Source organism: Toxotes jaculatrix, chromosome 3 (assembly GCF_017976425.1).
Source record: "Toxotes jaculatrix isolate fToxJac2 chromosome 3, fToxJac2.pri, whole genome shotgun sequence".
NCBI classification, from domain to species: Eukaryota; Metazoa; Chordata; class Actinopteri; family Toxotidae; genus Toxotes; species Toxotes jaculatrix.
The window spans coordinates 14,827,313-14,843,466 of NC_054396.1; the positions used below are offsets into that span (position 1 = coordinate 14,827,313).

Below are 16,154 nucleotides of genomic sequence, written 5' to 3' on the forward strand. Positions count from 1 at the left end.
ATAAACACAGCGATTTCTCTATGAACACACCCATGAAGATATATCTACGCTGAACTCAAGCTCTTGTTATGCAGACACACCACATACTCAAACACTCACCTCTTTTCCTCTGGCAGACAAGCCAGAGTCTCCTCCGATGCATCCCCTGACATTGAGGTCGCTCTCACCATGGCGACACAGGTAGATGGAGCGAGGTGTAATGTGGATGTTCATCAGGTAATAGACGATTCGGCTTTGGATGTGGTCAAGTACACGGTTCACCAGGTAACGACGACCCACGTCCATGATCTTTATGTAGGACAGGTCCCTGGAGAAAGAAAGTCAGTGAGCTATCTGTGATCTTAAGGAGCTGACTTACTACTCTGTCTACTCTGTCATTTTTGGGTGTCTTCACCTGTCCAGAATCTCATCCAGAGGCTGGTAGGAGGACTCGTAACACTCGATTCTCTTCATGAAGTCCTCAATGGCCTCATCTGTGTTGCAGTGAATGTAGTCTGGGTTGCCCAGCTTCACTTGCTACAAAGAAAGGAAACACAGGCAGAGGATGTGAGCAGAGAAAAAGGGAAGTTAAGCGTGACACTGCTTTGGCCGTTTCTCATGCTGAGTTTGTCTGAATCACAACCAGAGCTTGACTGTCCTCCCCTCCCTCTGACCCTGCTGGTCAGCTGTCAGACTTAGTTGCCATCAAAGTTTAGGTGTTTACTACTTTTGCCTTGGAAAATATCACAAAAATACAGCTAGCCTAACTTAAATAATCCACCTGTCAGCACAATTAAAGGTTGGTTAAAATATTCCTTAAAAATACGCAAGGATGAATACATTTGTTCAGTTTGTTTTAAAAATATCACTTACAGTACACAAACCATTTTTAATGATTTACAGTGGGCTAAATAAAATGAGACAATGCTTACCACTATATTTTGTGCAATGACGTCTGGGTCCTCACACACAGATTCCACAAAAAACACCTGCAAGACAATATAGTAAACTCAGAGGCCATCAAGTCGAGAAAGACTGATTGAATTCGATTAAAAACCCTGCCTTGGTTAACAAACCTTGAACCCATTCTGCTCAGCGAACTTGACGATGGTCCCTCGTCTTTCTCTCGTTGTATTTGTGGCATCAAAGACCTGAAACAACAGGAAGAAATCTCCTCTTATGCAGCCCTGACATGCACTTATTTACTGTATTATTTAATTTTCATGCAGACTTGAAGGACAGTATTGAGAACTTACCGCCACCTGTCCTCCTTCAACACTCAGGTACTGCCGAACATCATTGAGTGCTGCCATCGCACACTGACTGTTGAAAGAACATTCAGACAAAGTCAGTCTAGTGCAGCCAAGACAAATATTTCCAGCACAGAGTTTGTTGCTACACCTGCTATTGGATTTTCATTTTGGCAGACAAGATGTAAGAATGTCAAAATGTTTTGTTATGTGTGAAAAATAATAAGAAAGGTTTTTTAATTAGAAGTTCTTCAAAGATGATGTTGCACCCAGCAAGCTCGAGGCAAAAAGAAGATAAACAGGCTCTCACTGATGTCACAAATGAAACTAATCATCCCATTACAAGTAAGAGTGAAGAATAGATTCTTATAAGGCCAAATGAGCTTTAACCAAATGTTTTTGTCATTTTTGCAACTTCTTTTTGAAGGGCTTATTTCTTATTCAGACAGACAGGCTTTATCCAAACTTCAAGTTTGCCCCAATTATATAACACCACTTTTATGGAAGTGAAACTCAAATCGAAAACGCCCGAAATGTCTTCTATGTAGGGATGGGGCCGATCCGATCCAGTAGCGGTATCGGGTTCCGATACCGACAAAATTCACTGATCGGAAATTTCCGATCCATACCGAGGAGCGGAAGCTCCGGTTCCCTCGACCAAGCGCAAAAAACGGATACGGTGGTGGTGAAGGAAACACGCCTCCCCTGCCTCTGCGACCATGGCTATGGTTCCCCCTGAGCAAGGCACCAATCCACCCCAGCTCCACGGGCGCCTCACTGGGTAGCCCCCTGCCTCAGAGTCTCTAGTGCATATGCATGCTTGTGTGTGTGTGTTTTGTTCACTTGGTGTGGGTAAAATGCAGAGTAATTCCCCAGGAGGGATCAATAAAGTTTTTTTTTTTTTTTTTAAAGTTGCCTTTTGTGACATACATGCATACATTAGTACATATACTAGCCTGTAGTGAAGATTACAGCATCATATAAAATCAACAATAATGATAATAATAATATTAATATTAAAGCAAACAGAGCTCTGGTATCGGAATAGTATTGGTATCGGCAGATATCCAAATTCAGGTATCAGAAAGTGAAAAAATGTGGACTGGTGGATCCCTACTTGAACATCTATGTCTATGAACATCTACTATGTTCAAAAAACTGTGTGTGTGTGCAACTTTGAGAAGGCGCTTCAGAAATTCTGAAAATCTGGTTGCGAAACAGACAATTTGGGGAATATCACCAATGTTCACTTATGTATTAAACTCATAAACCTATGTCTGATTTTGTCTAAAGATCATCAGATTAAACTTAGTCTACACTGCATTCAGTGTCACAAACCTACAATACAGTAGGATACAGTACAGTAGAGCCAACAGTCTGCAGGTTTTCAGTCCAACCCATCACCTCAGCAGATCACCTCACGGACGAGCTCCTCCTGCTGGAGTGCTTATCAGAGTGAGTGTTTTGGTCGGTTGTTGGTTGTCATACTTTTGGGTCATCATTGCTCATGGTTGGCCTCCCCTGCATGATACAGGATAACGGCTAGAGGATCCAGTGTGGACTCACCGTCTGATTTTTAAGCCTTCTTCATTATCTGGATGGAAAAACTCAAAGGACTTGTAGATCTTCAGACACTCCCTCCGATACTGGCCGACATTGAACTCTGTTACAGAAAGAGTGTGTTAAAGTTTGGCGCTTCCGCAGCTAGATTCTGCTGTAAATGTATTTGTAAACAGGTAAATATCTGTGTGCAAGTGTTGGGGAGAGCAGCTTGTACCTTTCGTTGGCACACCTATCCAGTTTAAGTAGCGAGTGAGCTTCTTTGAAATATAGGTCTTCCCTCGGGCTGGAAGTCCAACAGTCACAATGAGGGTCGGGCAATTTGTCATACACACTGAAAGACAAGGAGAGACAGGGAAACAAACTTTTAACAGAGTTAACTCACTTCACACTAAATGCTGGCCAATTTATCAGTCAGCTGATATGGCCTGACTGTTTGGGGGTAATTTAGTAATGGTGTCATCACACAGTTTGTCCAGCAGAGTGCGCTCTAACTGCCCTGTTCACAACACCCTCAGCACTGTCTGCAGCACATGAAGCAGAGTACACATCACAGCTGTCTACAAGCACTGTGGTAGAAATTTCCTGCTAAACCCTGAGCACGCACAAAATGCTAATGGGTTAAAGATTAATACAATATTGAAGACAAACCCTATCACCAAAATTCAGAAGGATACAATCTAAAATACAAATTCATTTTTATAGATTCTCCAAGCACAAAGAAGTTTAGTGTGATTGTATCTCTGCCCAGCAAGAATCAGATCTCAACACCCATACAATCAATTGGCAAGAAGCCATGCACCGGAATTCCAGGAAAGAGGCCTTCGTGATAGGAAAACACAGAACATCTGGTTACACTGAACATGACATCTTCCCAAAAGGCATATAAGCAAAGGCGCATAGAAATAACAGAGTACTGTTGTTGAAAGATGCCAGCACACACTGTGTGACACTGACACAGATTACTATAGGAAACCCCTGAGCTGAGATGTCATTACTACAACAGAGACCGACCCTGAAACATGCTCGAGACCAGCTCTTAAGGAGACTAAAAAAAGATGAAGAAATGTCAAGTGGACAAACTTAAATACTGAACATAAGGTTGGAAAACGAGCAGGTAGACTGCAAGAAGAATGTGAGGTCTTCATTTTGTCAACTCTGACCTACATCTGAGAAAGGTTGGGCAGAGGCACGTGCTGGTTAATTAAGGACCGCACAATTTTGTGGAACAGCAAAGGTCAGGGGCGGTCTCTGGTACCGAACTGGACTACCTGCAGCTTGTTTTAAAAGGAAATCAGCTTGAGACTTTCTTTTGGATCAAGGCTGAACACTTTTCTGTTTGCCACTGGCTTTTATTGAATGTTTTTTTTTTAAATATTGTCTATAGTCTACATTTTGTCTTGATGCCTTTAATGTTTTATGTAAAGCACTCTGAGCTGCCTCCTTGCTGAAACGTGCTGTAGAAATAAACTTGCCTTCCCTTGAAACAGACAGACCTTGACTCAGCAAACGCAAGCTTACCTGCAGAGAGAGCAAACCAGACTGAGCGCGACTGGCAGAAATAACAAAAGAAAAAAAAACAGCTGCTCACACTCAGACAAACAGACTAACACTATCAGACGTGTTGGATGTTGGTGGTGGTCTTAGGTAAATTGATGCATTTGGGTCATGTGTGGCCACATTCAGTTTGTCGAGGTTACGATTACTTCTCCCGAGCGCGATTCAGATTTACCTACATGCAAGTGATGTTAGGGCGAAAAAAAAAACAAACGAGCCAGACAAGCTGAGCATGATGCAACACTGGTAACACACACACACACACACACACACACACACACACAAATCATTCAGCACTTTTCTTACACGTAAATTCAGCCCGGCGTAAATGTCACAAAACGGTATATTCAAATAAGTTCAAAGACAGACTGGGCTCTGGAAAACGTAGATACAATAAAATGTGATGGGAATAAAACAAGGAATAATAGCAGATGCCCCACATCACCTCCCAGTCACATCCTTTGCGGCACTTGCCGGCCAGCTGCATCTCTTACCCCGTCTCTGAGCTATGTGTCCGTTTTTGCACGGCATCCAGATCTTCCTGAGCGGGTTCTGGGTCAGCTCCCGCGGAGAAGTCTCCAACACAAAGTCTTCGTTGTCTAACATTGTGGATGTTGGATCATTGATGTTACCCTGCTAGCGACAAACTGAGGGAGTGAGATCTCGTCCTGGCAGTCTGATTCAGCAGGCTGCGGAGGGGGGTGGATGTAACATATCAGCTGAGAAACACCAGCTTCTCATTACCGTAACGACTGGGGACGGCGCGCAACACAGGGTAAGGGAGGAAAACAAACCAGGAGCAGGATGTCCTGTTACTTGTGCAGCATTTCAGATGTGTTTTTTTACCCTTCACCTCATTGAATTATTTAGTATATTCAGTTATTTACTAGTTTTATTTTACTGTGCTATCCCAGGACGTTATAACAGACTTGTTTCCAATGTCATCTATCAGCATTTTAGTCTTTTTTCCCAGCCACAATAGCCACAAATGCATTACTACTACTACTACTACACATTAATACAAATATGTAAAACACAAAGAACATGTTTACTTAGAAGACAAATACAAACTTGTTTTAACAAATAACACTAATTCAAAATGTACTTTTTAATGCTTAGAAATATAATGGAAATATTCTTCCTAGTTCATGGAGATTGTTGAATCCGGATAAAGAGAAACACATAAGTCTCTGTCAAAAGTAAATCTTTTGGGGTACTATAGGTTATAATAGGAGGGTTTTTTTTTGTTATCTTTAAACTGCACATTTTGTTGTGATATCTTTTGTCTTTTAGATATCTTTTTGTTATCATCTTGTTATGATTTACATTTTACTGAACGTCTCGTGCCTGTGCATGTGATATGGCAAGTAAAATTTCCTTGAATCCTTTTTACAAATGTTCAGAAAAAACATATCCAGAGCACATTCAGACGGTCCAAATCTTTCTTTCTAAGAATGAACCGTTACCGTAATGACTCCAATGAGCGGGCGAGGCGAGGAAAAGCAGACGTTAGAAGAAAAACAAGCGTACAGCTGTTCACACGCGGCACACATGGGCAGTGAGTGCAGCTGACCGCTCCACCAATCAGAGAAGAGACGAAAGGCCCAGCAGCCAATAGCAGAGGAGCACAGGGGTACACGGCGGGTGTGCTGTCTGCTGAGCCCTCAGATAAACATCGTGAAAAGTTTGGTAGCCTCAAGTTTTACACGACTCAGTCACGGGCCCCACAGAGTCACAGCCACGCATCCGTCCTGTAGTAAAACCCATCAACAACTTCAACGTTAGACACACACTCATACATACAGCATGTCCTGTTATAGTGTAAACAGTATGTCCACCAAGGTTGTAAATCTGCTGCTAGTGATGATCGAATATCGTGCCTATTATCAAATCTATTTTATTGGTAAGGAAAAAAAATCACATTAGGACAGCAGCTCAGGATTAACATTTATTTTTCACTGGTATCAACCTCTCAAATGTGAGTGTTTGGGCTTTGGACTTGTGATGGGAAACAAACAAAAAAGACATCTGAAATTGTCATCTTGATTTCTGAGAAATTAAAATGAGCATATGTCACTGTTTTCTGATGCTCAAAATGTAAAATCAGTTTAACAAGATAATCTGCAGACACATTGGTAATGAAAATAAGCGTTGGTTACAGCCTTAAAAATATCACAAAATAGTGGGAAAATGTCCAGCACAGCCCAAAGACATTCTCAAACTGTTTGTCCTGTACACAAAAGATTTGCACTGATATATACACAAAGAGAAAACAAATCCTAACATTTAAGAAATGTGAACCAACAACTGTTTGGCATTTTTACTTTAATGAATGCTTAAACTAAGTAATTTTTGGTTGACTGACTAGTGTTTTCCATGAGTCCAGTATTCAGCTAAAGCATAAACGATTTTCTTTTATTTCCTTGTCTTTTTTTCTCTCTGCAAGAGACAAGAAAAGAGAAGTGCAGTGCACTAATCAGCAACTATCTATATGGAACTGGTTCTAGTTTCACTTTCAAATAATGGCTGAAATATGCCAGCTCTACAAAATCCTGACTTGTAATGAATCTAGAAACCAGCATTGTTTTTCTCAGCCTTGACAAGACTCAATGCAGTGTCAACAATGTGACACCAGGTGGCATCGTGAACTTGCTCTTCAAGTCCACGAGTTCGGACAGTAAACAGTCTGAGGACAGGGGGCAGTCAGCATGTCAGATGCAGTAATCCCACCAGCAAGACACTACATCTCACACCTTCCAGCTGTAACACACACACACACAGACACACGCACGCACGCACACACACACACTTCCTTAACTTAAACGATACCAACCAAGATGGCGGCTCGAGGCTCGAGGCTTTTTATGTTTGTATTAGTGTTTTTGTTCGTGTTTTCACCCGCATGTCCGAGACTTTAAATAGTATTTGTGTTATTTATTTATTTATAAATTTTTGTGTGCCTTAAAGCCGGGAGTCTCTGCAAAATTTCGTTATATTAGCATAATGACAATAAAGACTCTTGAATCTTGAATACAAAAGCACACTCGAGTACTGAGCGTTTTAAACACTGACTGAACAGCTGATTGGCAGACAGTGAAAGCTGATGAATGTCACAGCCAAAATAGAAAAGTATACAATCATAAATAATGCTTTGATACACTATCTGAAATAAAATGACTCAAATGTTAGTAAGAATAAATTAAGTGAATGAACAGCGTAATGAATTAAAACACTAAATAAAATTCTATAAACCATCTCTACATTTAATGTCTGAATGCAGGACCGGGATTACTGGTCTCCATTATTTCTCATGTCTGAAAATCTCCCTGTTAATATAATAATAATAATAGTAACCATATATTAATCCCTTAATTAAGTTGTGTTAGTCTGTTTATACAGTATGTAAGTGGAAAAGGAAGGGCAAATGACAGATTTATTTCTGGACATAGATTCTTGTTGCCATTGTATTTCACTACATTAGCAATTTGGTTCATTGTAATTCTCAAACTGTCAAGCTGTGCATCCCAGGCTCTGAAATATTAATTAAAGTATCGGATAAAGAAATACATGTTTTCTGTATCCACATTTTACTATAGGTCTATATTCTTTACTATCAGGGCCTCATTAAGAAAAAGGCATTAACTTTGAGGCTATATTCAGTGGAGTGGTCATATTTTATATTCCATAATTTAAAAAAAGAATAAAATACTCAATAAAACTTTATTGAAAATGTAATGTAGTCAACTCTGAACTGGTAATTACATGTGATCAAAACTATGATACTTTAACAATAAAACTTGAAAAGCAGGACTGTAGGGGCATATACAGATGATTTCACTGTGTGGACATGCTTCAACGTGCTTATCAGTACAGTTTCCTAGTCTAACTGTCGAACATGAACACTGTAAAATTACATGTATAAGCACATCCAGCCTCTTATGTGGAAACACATTTAGATATTCTCACTGGAGCCTGCGAGGGCCATTTAGGACACCACTTATGGCTATAAAGTTACCTCACATGTCATGTTTAAAATGACCAAAATATGCTATCAGGCCTTATTTTATTCATAATATATTCATGTCCTCAAATATTGGCACAAACTTAATAAAAACTTCATCTGCAGAGAAAAATAATGATTGGTATCATACTGGTGCAAATGTGGGTTTGCAGTACCCTCAGTCTCAGTCTTGGTTTAGAAATGTTGCACTTTTTTCCAAATCTAGGAGACTTATAAAAAATAAAACGGCTTGCAGTACAGTCTGTTAATGGTTCAATCATACAGAAAACACATTTTGTCTTCCATCCTACAATGTCCAGTGAGGCTAGGAACAATACTTGTAAAGACTTTGATGCTCAAACAAGACCTGATAATTAACTAATCTTTTCAGAACGAACATAGTGCATAGTGTAATCCAGAATCAGCCTATAGGTCCATATTGTGTTACATGTGACAGAGGAAGCAGTTTTATCTGAGCCTAAACAAGCATGATTCATGTCTCCCTGACATAGAAATGTTGCTACATTTGAAAGCATAAACATGCAAAAATAACACTAATATCCCTGAACTTGAATGTTCCCAGATGCAGAACATCAGCTAGACCAGTGCACTGAGCAGGTGTACAATTACTGCTTAGGCCGTACACATACGCATGTAGGCTAGAGCTCTGCCTGGTGCCTGTAATGAGATTCAGAGTGAGCGGGTGAACTTTCCCCCAGATAGAGAGCAGACACAGGGAGGGAGGGGCGGTGCAGCCAGAGAGTGAGACAGAGCGGGTGGGAGGGAGAGACAGGGAGAAAGAGAGAGAGAGAGAGGGAGCCATTCGGTGAATAAGGATGAGAAGAACTGATTTATTGGGCTTGTTAAGATGAGGGAAGTGATGAAGACAAAAATGGAAAAAATAAATATTGATTATTATAAAGAGATTGAAAGAAAGGTGAGTAAATGCGGATTTACTGCAGCTGGCACCGTCTGAGGCAGCCTCTCAGGCATGTAGATGAATATCCTGTGGGGTATATGGCCACTGTGAAATGCACATGGGGATATAGACTGTGGTGGATTTGCTGCACCTGCTGAAGCCCATTTCTCTCCCTCTGCTGTTATAAACACATATATATGCTATGTGGGCACTCTCAAGACTTTCAGCTGAAGCAGTTTAATATGCCTATAAACAGCGAGCATCATACAGAATAAGTGAAACATAAAACTGTTTATATTTGTTTACCAGTCCTCTAAAAATAAACAGACCAGCCCCCACAGAGAAGTATGCCACTTTCTCGTATGTTTTTCCTGTTTTTCTGCTCAGCCCTACCTCTCTGTGTGTAGGCAGACAGCCAGCAGAGCACAGCTCCTACTCACCAACACAGCCTGAGCTCTGTTCATCCCTCAAACATCTGCTACAACAGCTCGGGCTGCAGACATTTAAACCACTGTGACCATATTCGTACAAGGACCAGCAGCGAATCCTTCCCTGAATATACAAAGCTGTCACAGTTTGTCCTCTCAGCACGGCGTTCATGAACATGACAGCACAGTAATATGATGTTACCCTCCAGGCCACATGACTAACAATATTACATAATAGTCTGTTCTTATAATAACCGAGTCTCTGGATTATATGGGCCATTGCATTAGCAGTGGTTCAAATGCCATTCATAATGGTTCCTTTATCATGCAGTGTATTCATGGGGGAACCTCAACAACAGGGAAAATGTAGTAGGCTGGGGGTGTGCAATCGAGAACACAGGAGCTAGGGCAGCACCTGTTAGACCAGGATTTTGGACCCAAATTAACATTGAAATCTCTCCTCCACCTGTCCCATTCGCTGCTACACATGTTGTGTAAAAATGCAGCAGACTTTACAGGAGGTGTTTGCGGGAAACTTGTTACTTACAACTGGTAACATAACATAAATCTTTGAGAAACGCATTTCGTGACTACAAAAACCACCGTGACAACCAGATAAAAGAAATGAAAAATGAGCCAGGAAGCCAAGGTTTGCAAAGATGGCCACCTGATCTTAAACGTAGCTCTCTCCTCCTGCCACACAGTATGGCTTAACAGCATGCCCTAACATCACCTTTCTATAGTTCCATATCAACATTAACTCCAGAAATTTCTCAAGCATTCTTCAGTTACAGCTTAATCAGATCAGATCTATTTTCTGATGCAAATCTGTTTGGGGGTCTTTGACACGACATTACAGTAGCTGACACGATGTTTGGAAATAGTTTGTAAACACACCGTCGTATTTACATCCTCGTAACTCTTAAAAGTCCACCAGCTAGCTTAGTGGCTAGCTAACCAGCCGCCGCAGCCAAGCTAAGAAGCAGATAGGAAGATGCTAGCAACCATCGCATCTCTGACATCTGCAAAGTAACAAACTACTTTTCCGCGGCATGAAACCTTAAATAGACTTGTCTTTCCCAAATCTTTCTTTGTCGCAGCCTATCCCATCTCTCCTAGGTATAAAGCTCTGACAGCTCTGAAGCCTCTCATGCCTACGTGACACGGGCTTGTTTACTTCATCCGCCTGCTAGTAGCCCAGCTGCTCCGTAGCAGCCACTGCACACAAGAGTGTCCAAAAATACAAGAAAAACAAGAGTGAGGACTCTGGAGCTTGCACCCTACCTGCCCTGTCCCGCGTGTTTTTCGGGCAGCAGGAGCCCCTCATGGTCCCGGTTTAAAAGCCCTTTCTTCCCAGCGTGATATGAAGTGTGAGTCTCCAAATCAGCTCAGGGTGAAGCAATGAATGAAGTGAGGGAGAGAGAGAGAGGCGCGCGCATTGTCGGCGCGTCTATACGTACCCGCGCACGTGCACACACAGTTTATTGTTTAGCTGTGTACCTCTGTCTAAAGGTGTTATATGCCTTTTTGTATATGGATCATACGAAGCGCATAATAAGCAGGCAGAGCAGCACCTGCACCTGGACCCCAGACCCCAGACCCCATGGTGCCCCAGAGTCCAGAAAGGTTTTGATAATTTAATTAATTGCAAAAACCTACAACATTGTTTTGCATTGCATCTAACTCTACAACAGCTACGACAACTGTCAAAATGTAATTACAGGAGAATTCATTTTTTAGTTTATGTTAGTTGTGCTCACAAATTAGTCTAAATAGGCTAAAGACTAAATAGTCTTTGACTAAACAGTCTTTGACCTTTTTTTTTTTTTTGCTGGTTCCACAGCCTTGCAGTGAAGGGCAGAAACAGCTTGAACAGTATTGTTCTGCTCAAAGATTATTGGACTGTAAGAGAGGGATCTGTGTTCTTTGTGTGAGCAGTGAATCATGAGAAAATTGATGAGCACACTGAACTTTCCGGAACTCATCTTAGCAAGCGAGTTTTCATTGCTGCCTTCAGGATGTTCTGCCTCCCTGTAAAAATAATCTACACATTATATGAAGCTGTTTATCCACTCTCTCTCTCTCTCATTTGATTAAGTGTTATGCTTTTGTCTGACTTCAATTCCTATAATCCTGATAATCTTTTTTTTGTACCATTCCATACATATTAATTAGTCTTTGTTTTAACTTCTTTATTCTGTGTATATGTTGACCCCGGGCGGCAAGCTGCTGGGTACAATTGTCCCAATAGGGATAAATACAGTTGTACCTGAGTGAGAAGTTGTGTTCAGCAACCAGGGACCAGGTAGTGTTATTGTAGTACAGGATTACTCGTTGGTTTATTGGCTTGTGGTAACAAAATAAAGCTTCCATTTACAGTCAGCTGTGTGCACTGCACCTAATGGGAACTCTGAGGTGATAGGGTATAAACACAAGAGATTGAAACATGGTGGGTCAATAAGGGCATCCCAGTACTTTTGTCCCAGGGGGTCTCAAAACCGGTTAATCCGGTCATAGCCTTGTGTGAGAATCAGAGACAAAAAGCAACATATCAGATGTATCACTGATCTTTAATGTATGTATCAAAGATGTTTGTCAGACTTCTTAAAGGCACACATCCCTGTTAGTATCTCACCCCGTTTGACTTTTATCTGTACTTGTGCTTTGCTGGAGCAGCTGTTTTTGTATGAACACTTCTCTCAGTGCAGCCAGGATGAGGTCACCTTTGTCTGGAACTGCCAAGGAGCCCGTCTAATACCGCAAAGAAAAGTTAAGATCCACCAGTCAACACATTTTACACATTCAAATGGATTTTACAGAACCGAAACAACATGTATCCTAGTCCTCTTACATGTTTGAAACTTGAACTCTTTCTGATCCTCTCTGGAAAAACTGGAGCTGGAGCCGGAGGAAACTGACTCTGGTCTACTCTCCCTGTACCCTGTGGTGTCTGATGGGAGGTGGTGATGCCTTTGATTGAAGGTACCGGTGGCAAAGGCCCTTTCTTCAGAGCAATGGAGATGGATGCCCCAGCAGATCTTGACAATGTTTGAGAGACTGGGCCTGTGAAATATTCCAAAATGCTATCTTAAAAGATACTTACTTTTGATGGATAAAATAAAAATTAAGAAAAAACAACAACATAAAAGAAGCATACACTGCACAGCATTTTTAGGATAAAGTACCTTTGTTCCTCAACTCTCTCTGTACAGCCTTTAGACCCCCAAATTTGTTGATGATGCAGTCGACAGCCTCAGCAATGTCTTTGTCTTTCAGCTCTTCCTCAGGCAGTTTTGCCTGCATCAACAGCCTTCTCACAGCTGGGTCCAGATCCTTAAACTTCATCAATCAGCACAGATACAGCACAGAATGAGACTGACTATAGATATCTATAGTTAGTATGGTTGTGTTGCGATGTGAATTTTGATTTGATGTCGTTTGGCTCATTAGTAGTATTAGTGTTTCATGTGGATGTTTTGACTCACTGAACTGGTGGTTGGTGTAACTGGGCTGGGTGGTGCACACATGGGGAAATACTCCTCCCTGTCCAAATGTTCCACTGGTTTCATTCTTCAGAGAACAGAAGTAGACAGGTAACCACCCCTTTATTCCTCTGCTTTGATTACATCTATAAAGTCGTGGTATGATTCATACCTTGAATCAGGTGCTTCACTTGTTGAGCAGTCCACAGTTTCAGTGTTTGTCATCTGAATCATGTTGGTCATGTTATCTGCAAATGGACAGAGTAAAGAGAAAGGACAGAAGTAAAATACTGGCCTGCTTTGGTGTGGACAGAACTCGTCTTTTGCATGCGTTGATACACACGAGTCATGTATTTGTTGTTATTCCAACCTTGTTTTCTTTGGACAGCCTTCACTGCAAGATAGAATTCCTCCGCCTCTGTCTCATTTGCGAAGTTGAAGCCTATCTGGTGCTCCTGTGCGAAACACAGTAAATCCACCTTAAACCGTAAACAGCCTGATAAATATGTTACGGGCACCAATGCTTTAGAACAGGGTCACTTACATCCGTGGGGAAAGTGTGGAAGAAAGAGCAAGTTGCAGTGTACTCAAAAGGGATGTACAACTCCTGCTCCCACAGTAACTTGGCACGCTGTGTTTAAGGAAAGATAAGGGAGGGATAAAGGGAAAGGAAGAAAAGCAAGGGGTTATGAACAACTATTACAGTAGTTACATGAGGAAAACTATGGGCACACCTACCATGATAAGCCACCCTATTGTTAGTAAAGGAAATTGCAAATTAAAGGAAACAGTACGAGCTGTCCCAAGTGTGAACTCGTACCCATGAACAGCTATGAGGACAAAATGAACTGTCTTCATTTAGGGAAGTGGTGTGCATGTTTCAGTGTGTGTGCTGATGTGAGTGGGTGGAGTATCTCCAACCAGTTCAGCAGTTCCTCTTACCTTGACACAGTAGAGACGCAGGAAGTAGGAGTGAACGGACTCATCATCAATGAGACACACTACACCACAGCCCAAACAGCACCACCCTGGACTCTCTCCCTCTTTGGCCTCTAGTACCTGTGCTACTGTAGTTTTGATCAGCTGAAATACACCAACAGTCATACAAATCACTACAGCAGAATATACATTATATGTCAAATATAATATTATATTACTCATGCATATGCATCACAAAGCAGAGCCTCTGTATGCTTTTTCCACCCAAGTATAAATAAAGCATAAAATGTGAAGGAAGTGGAGTCCCCAGTACTTAAGTACTAAAGAGTTTGTCTAATGTGTGGAGCTGTTTTGAAGCCTCTTCTCTGTTCATGCAGGAACATTTAAGTCCCCAAAAACTTTCTTAAAAAGGTATGTGGTTCAGCCGGTGTTAGTGCATTTCATCCACAACCAGTTATGTTGCGGTCTCTGGTATTTTTCCTTTTAGGGTCAACTTGTTCCTTAAAGAAAAGGTTTAGGCAAGACCACTCCCAAACTTCCTTTTAATGGCTGAGATTGAGGTTTGTTTTTCCAAAACTGGTTCATATTCTTGAGACATTCTGGTTTGGTTTCACAACACTATACAGCAGAGAGGCTGCTCCACAGAGAGACCGGTGACCTCTTTTCAGGGCCTGATGTTGCTCTGGAACAATCCACTCTTCAGACCAAATCATTTTATAACATAATTTGAGAAACTAGGTTGGTGTCAGGGCTCTTCACCGGTTGAGGTCCTATATCTGCTCTGTTTTTTACTCACCACAGGCAAATCCTCCTCACCCACAGTACACAAAAATATGGAACTGCAAGATTCAGGTGTCACCTTTTGTTTATCAGTGATTCACTTGGTCAGCCACTGTTCACTGTTATGTTGATGACACACACACACCTGTCTACAAAGCCAACTACATTATCTTATCTTACAAACAACACTGCAGGGTGTGGTAGGATACTCTGCAACCATAAAGAATCACATGAGAGGTATTTGTTTTTTGGCTTGGTCTACTTCATTAAATTTACACAACAAGGTCAGGAGCTATCTGATGCAAGTAAGTGTAGTATTCACTTCTTTGCTTTAAAAAGTGCCACACAAAAAAAGGATTCTTGCTATAACCTTTTTATATCTTGCACCAGTTGGTCTTTTAACATGATGTAGTGGTGCCAGGAAAAACAAACATCAGGTACTACCTAACTAAACAAAACAGCCTGCACAGAAATCCCATTCATCCATGAGGCTTCCTCTGATAGCTGCCACTGATAACATGAAAACAACCTCAACCTCAAACAAGAAAAACTACTGACTGCAATGGTTCATGATTCAGAGAGACATGTATCAGCAGATTGTAGACAAATAAAATTATATTGATATTATCCACCTTTTCAACTAAACAAATGAAAATATTACTTTTATAATATTTTAACTAAAGTTCCATTGATGGCATTACAAGCAATGTCAAGTTCATGTCAGTCTCTGATTTGATTTGGGTGTTACACTGGTTTAAACGTCTACACTAACAGAAAAACCTGAGGTAAATTACAGCTGGGTTATATTTTACGGACATTAATTTGAAGTGACAGTAGTCAATTGAATTGAATTGAATTGAATTGAACTGACCTTACTCTGAGGTTGGAGCAGAGAGAAGAGGACGCCTTTCTCGCGGATCGTCAGGAGATCACTCATTACGTGACATCCAGGAGTCAGACTGGACGCCATCACAAGACCCTTGTTTTCACTTTTCACTCTCTCCAGTACTTCTCTGTCTGCCTCGACCTTTCATCCTCGCTAAATGCATCCACTGAACCCACTCAGCCTAAATACACCCAGTCCTGACCTTAACCATAACTGGTGTGAATGCAGTGTTTCATCTGCAGGTAATCATGCAAATTAATTTGACTTTTTGTACACCGTGTGTGCACTGTGACTTTCAGTAACCAAATGAAGAACTGGCATGAGGATAGTAAGAAGACATTTGTTAATAACACGTATTCAAAACAAGTGTTGTT

The 16,154-nt window shown here is 41.2% G+C and overlaps 2 protein-coding genes across 8 annotated transcripts in view; both read right to left on the reverse strand.

The window, feature by feature from the left end:
* pfkfb4b (6-phosphofructo-2-kinase/fructose-2,6-biphosphatase 4b) overlaps positions 1-11,108 on the reverse strand; it is a 65,112-nt gene extending 54,004 nt beyond the window's left edge. For 5 of the 7 annotated variants that reach the window (XR_005893836.1, XR_005893835.1, XR_005893833.1 and 2 more), the window contains exons 1-8: positions 4,841-5,035; positions 3,007-3,123; positions 2,796-2,892; positions 1,236-1,302; positions 1,056-1,130; positions 912-968; positions 395-516; positions 100-307 (exon numbers count right to left, since the gene is read on the reverse strand). Coding sequence is in view for 3 of the 7 variants with exons in the window: in XM_041033378.1 (XP_040889312.1) it covers positions 100-307; positions 395-516; positions 912-968; positions 1,056-1,130; positions 1,236-1,302; positions 2,796-2,892; positions 3,007-3,123; positions 4,841-4,952 (855 nt within the window). In the remaining 4 variants the exon portion in view is untranslated. Of the gene's footprint in view, positions 1-99; positions 308-394; positions 517-911; positions 969-1,055; positions 1,131-1,235; positions 1,303-2,795; positions 2,893-3,006; positions 3,124-4,840; positions 5,037-10,977 lie in introns of those variants that run through there. The other 2 variants (XM_041033379.1, XM_041033380.1) reach the window with 2 other exon arrangements.
* A 1,136-nt stretch (positions 11,109-12,244) lies between these two features.
* On the reverse strand, positions 12,245-15,996 carry si:dkey-197j19.6 (wiskott-Aldrich syndrome protein). The gene is made up of 9 exons (XM_041033382.1): positions 15,766-15,996; positions 14,118-14,258; positions 13,720-13,806; positions 13,546-13,630; positions 13,348-13,423; positions 13,179-13,263; positions 12,879-13,032; positions 12,545-12,756; positions 12,245-12,444 (listed from the first exon to the last, which is right to left on the reverse strand). Exons 1-9 carry the CDS (start codon positions 15,862-15,864, stop codon positions 12,325-12,327), a joined length of 1,059 nt encoding a protein of 352 aa, XP_040889316.1. The 5' UTR covers positions 15,865-15,996; the 3' UTR covers positions 12,245-12,324.
* Between the last annotated feature and the right edge of the window lie 158 nt (positions 15,997-16,154).

What these genes read in the sequence shown, in the direction of transcription:
- si:dkey-197j19.6 (XM_041033382.1), bottom strand. Translation starts at nt 15,864, where the DNA reads ATGGCGTCCAGTCTGACTCCTGGATGTCACGTAATGAGTGATCTCCTG. An exon ending in TGCTCCAACCTCAGAGTAAG is followed by an intron (nt 14,259 to 15,765) that starts GTCAGTTCAATT and finishes GGTGTATTTCAG; the next exon opens with CTGATCAAAACTACAGTAGC. An exon ending in AGAGTTCAAGTTTCAAACAT is followed by an intron (nt 12,445 to 12,544) that starts GTAAGAGGACTA and finishes TTGCGGTATTAG; the next exon opens with ACGGGCTCCTTGGCAGTTCC.